Here is a 1,120-nt window from a genome sequence, read left to right as displayed (position 1 = left end):
GTGTTTATAGCCCTGTGAGTTTAACACTTCATGATTGAGAGCTGCCCTTCATGGCAACAGAATCCACAACAACAATGACTTTTATCAGCATCTTCATCTGGGCACTTGTCATCTGCACTCAGGGTAAGAATCATTTAGAAAAACACTTTAAAAACAAATCTATTTCTGTGACATTTCTTAATATACAGTTTAAGTGTTGAAATTAAACAGGAGTAACTGAAAAAAAGCTTGACATTTAATATGTGTTTTTCATAATTCAATTCACTCGTTATTACAATTTTCCACGTTATTTATTATTTTCAGAATCCAGTGGACAGTACACTGTGACTCAGACTCCAGCAGTGAAATCTGTTCTCCTAGGAGACACAGTCGCTCTGAGCTGTAAAGTCAGCAGTGCAGTGTATGGTAATGACCGCCTAGCCTGGTACCAACAGAAACCTGGAGAAGCTCCCAAACTCCTGATCTATAGGGCAAGTACCCTTCAGTCTGGGATCCCAACTCGTTTCAGTGGCAGTGGATCTGGGACTGACTTCACTCTGACCATCAGTGGAGTCCAGGCTGAAGATGCAGCATATTACTACTGTCAGAGTTACCACTACCCCAGCAGTAGAGATGTGTTCACACAGTGCTACACACCCATACAAAAACCTCCCTCAGCAGGACTGCACAGCGACTGCACTGCTGCAGCTGGGACCTACTGCAGGTGCTGAGGGTGAAGGCAATGAAACGGGACCCGGCCTGTGGAGGAGCTCAACTGCACACAAACACACTGAGCTCAATAACAAGGGCTCAAAATAAAAGACAAGATCAATCTGGTAAATATCTTGATTATTCATGAATTCTAATACATTGCAGAGGCTGAAGGGCTGTAATTGGATTTATATTTACTAATTTAGTTTCAAATGAAAATGAAAATATAATTCTTGATTTATGTCTAGTAAGGAAAAGATAAAGGTGAACATTGTTAATTTTCTGATACTTAAATACAAACTGAAAATAAACTAAATCAGACACTTTACTCCTTTTAAAGGAAATAAATAAATATATACATGCATACATACATACATACATAGCATATTACAATCCAACATATTTCTATTGCGTTACAAGTTTTAAAGCA

At 38.8% G+C, this 1,120-nt stretch overlaps 1 gene segment (V, D, J or C); it reads left to right on the top strand.

The window, feature by feature from the left end:
- On the top strand, positions 1-810 carry LOC131705276 (Ig kappa chain V region K29-213-like). The segment is given in 2 exon segments: positions 1-123; positions 304-810. Coding segments are annotated over 2 exon segments (480 nt in total).
- Positions 811-1,120: the final 310 nt, after the last annotated feature.

This window comes from Acipenser ruthenus, chromosome 35 (assembly GCF_902713425.1).
Source record: "Acipenser ruthenus chromosome 35, fAciRut3.2 maternal haplotype, whole genome shotgun sequence".
Classification (NCBI taxonomy): Eukaryota; Metazoa; Chordata; class Actinopteri; order Acipenseriformes; family Acipenseridae; genus Acipenser; species Acipenser ruthenus.
The sequence above is the reverse complement of the archived record's forward strand: the minus strand, read 5'-3'. Positions and strand labels throughout refer to the sequence as shown.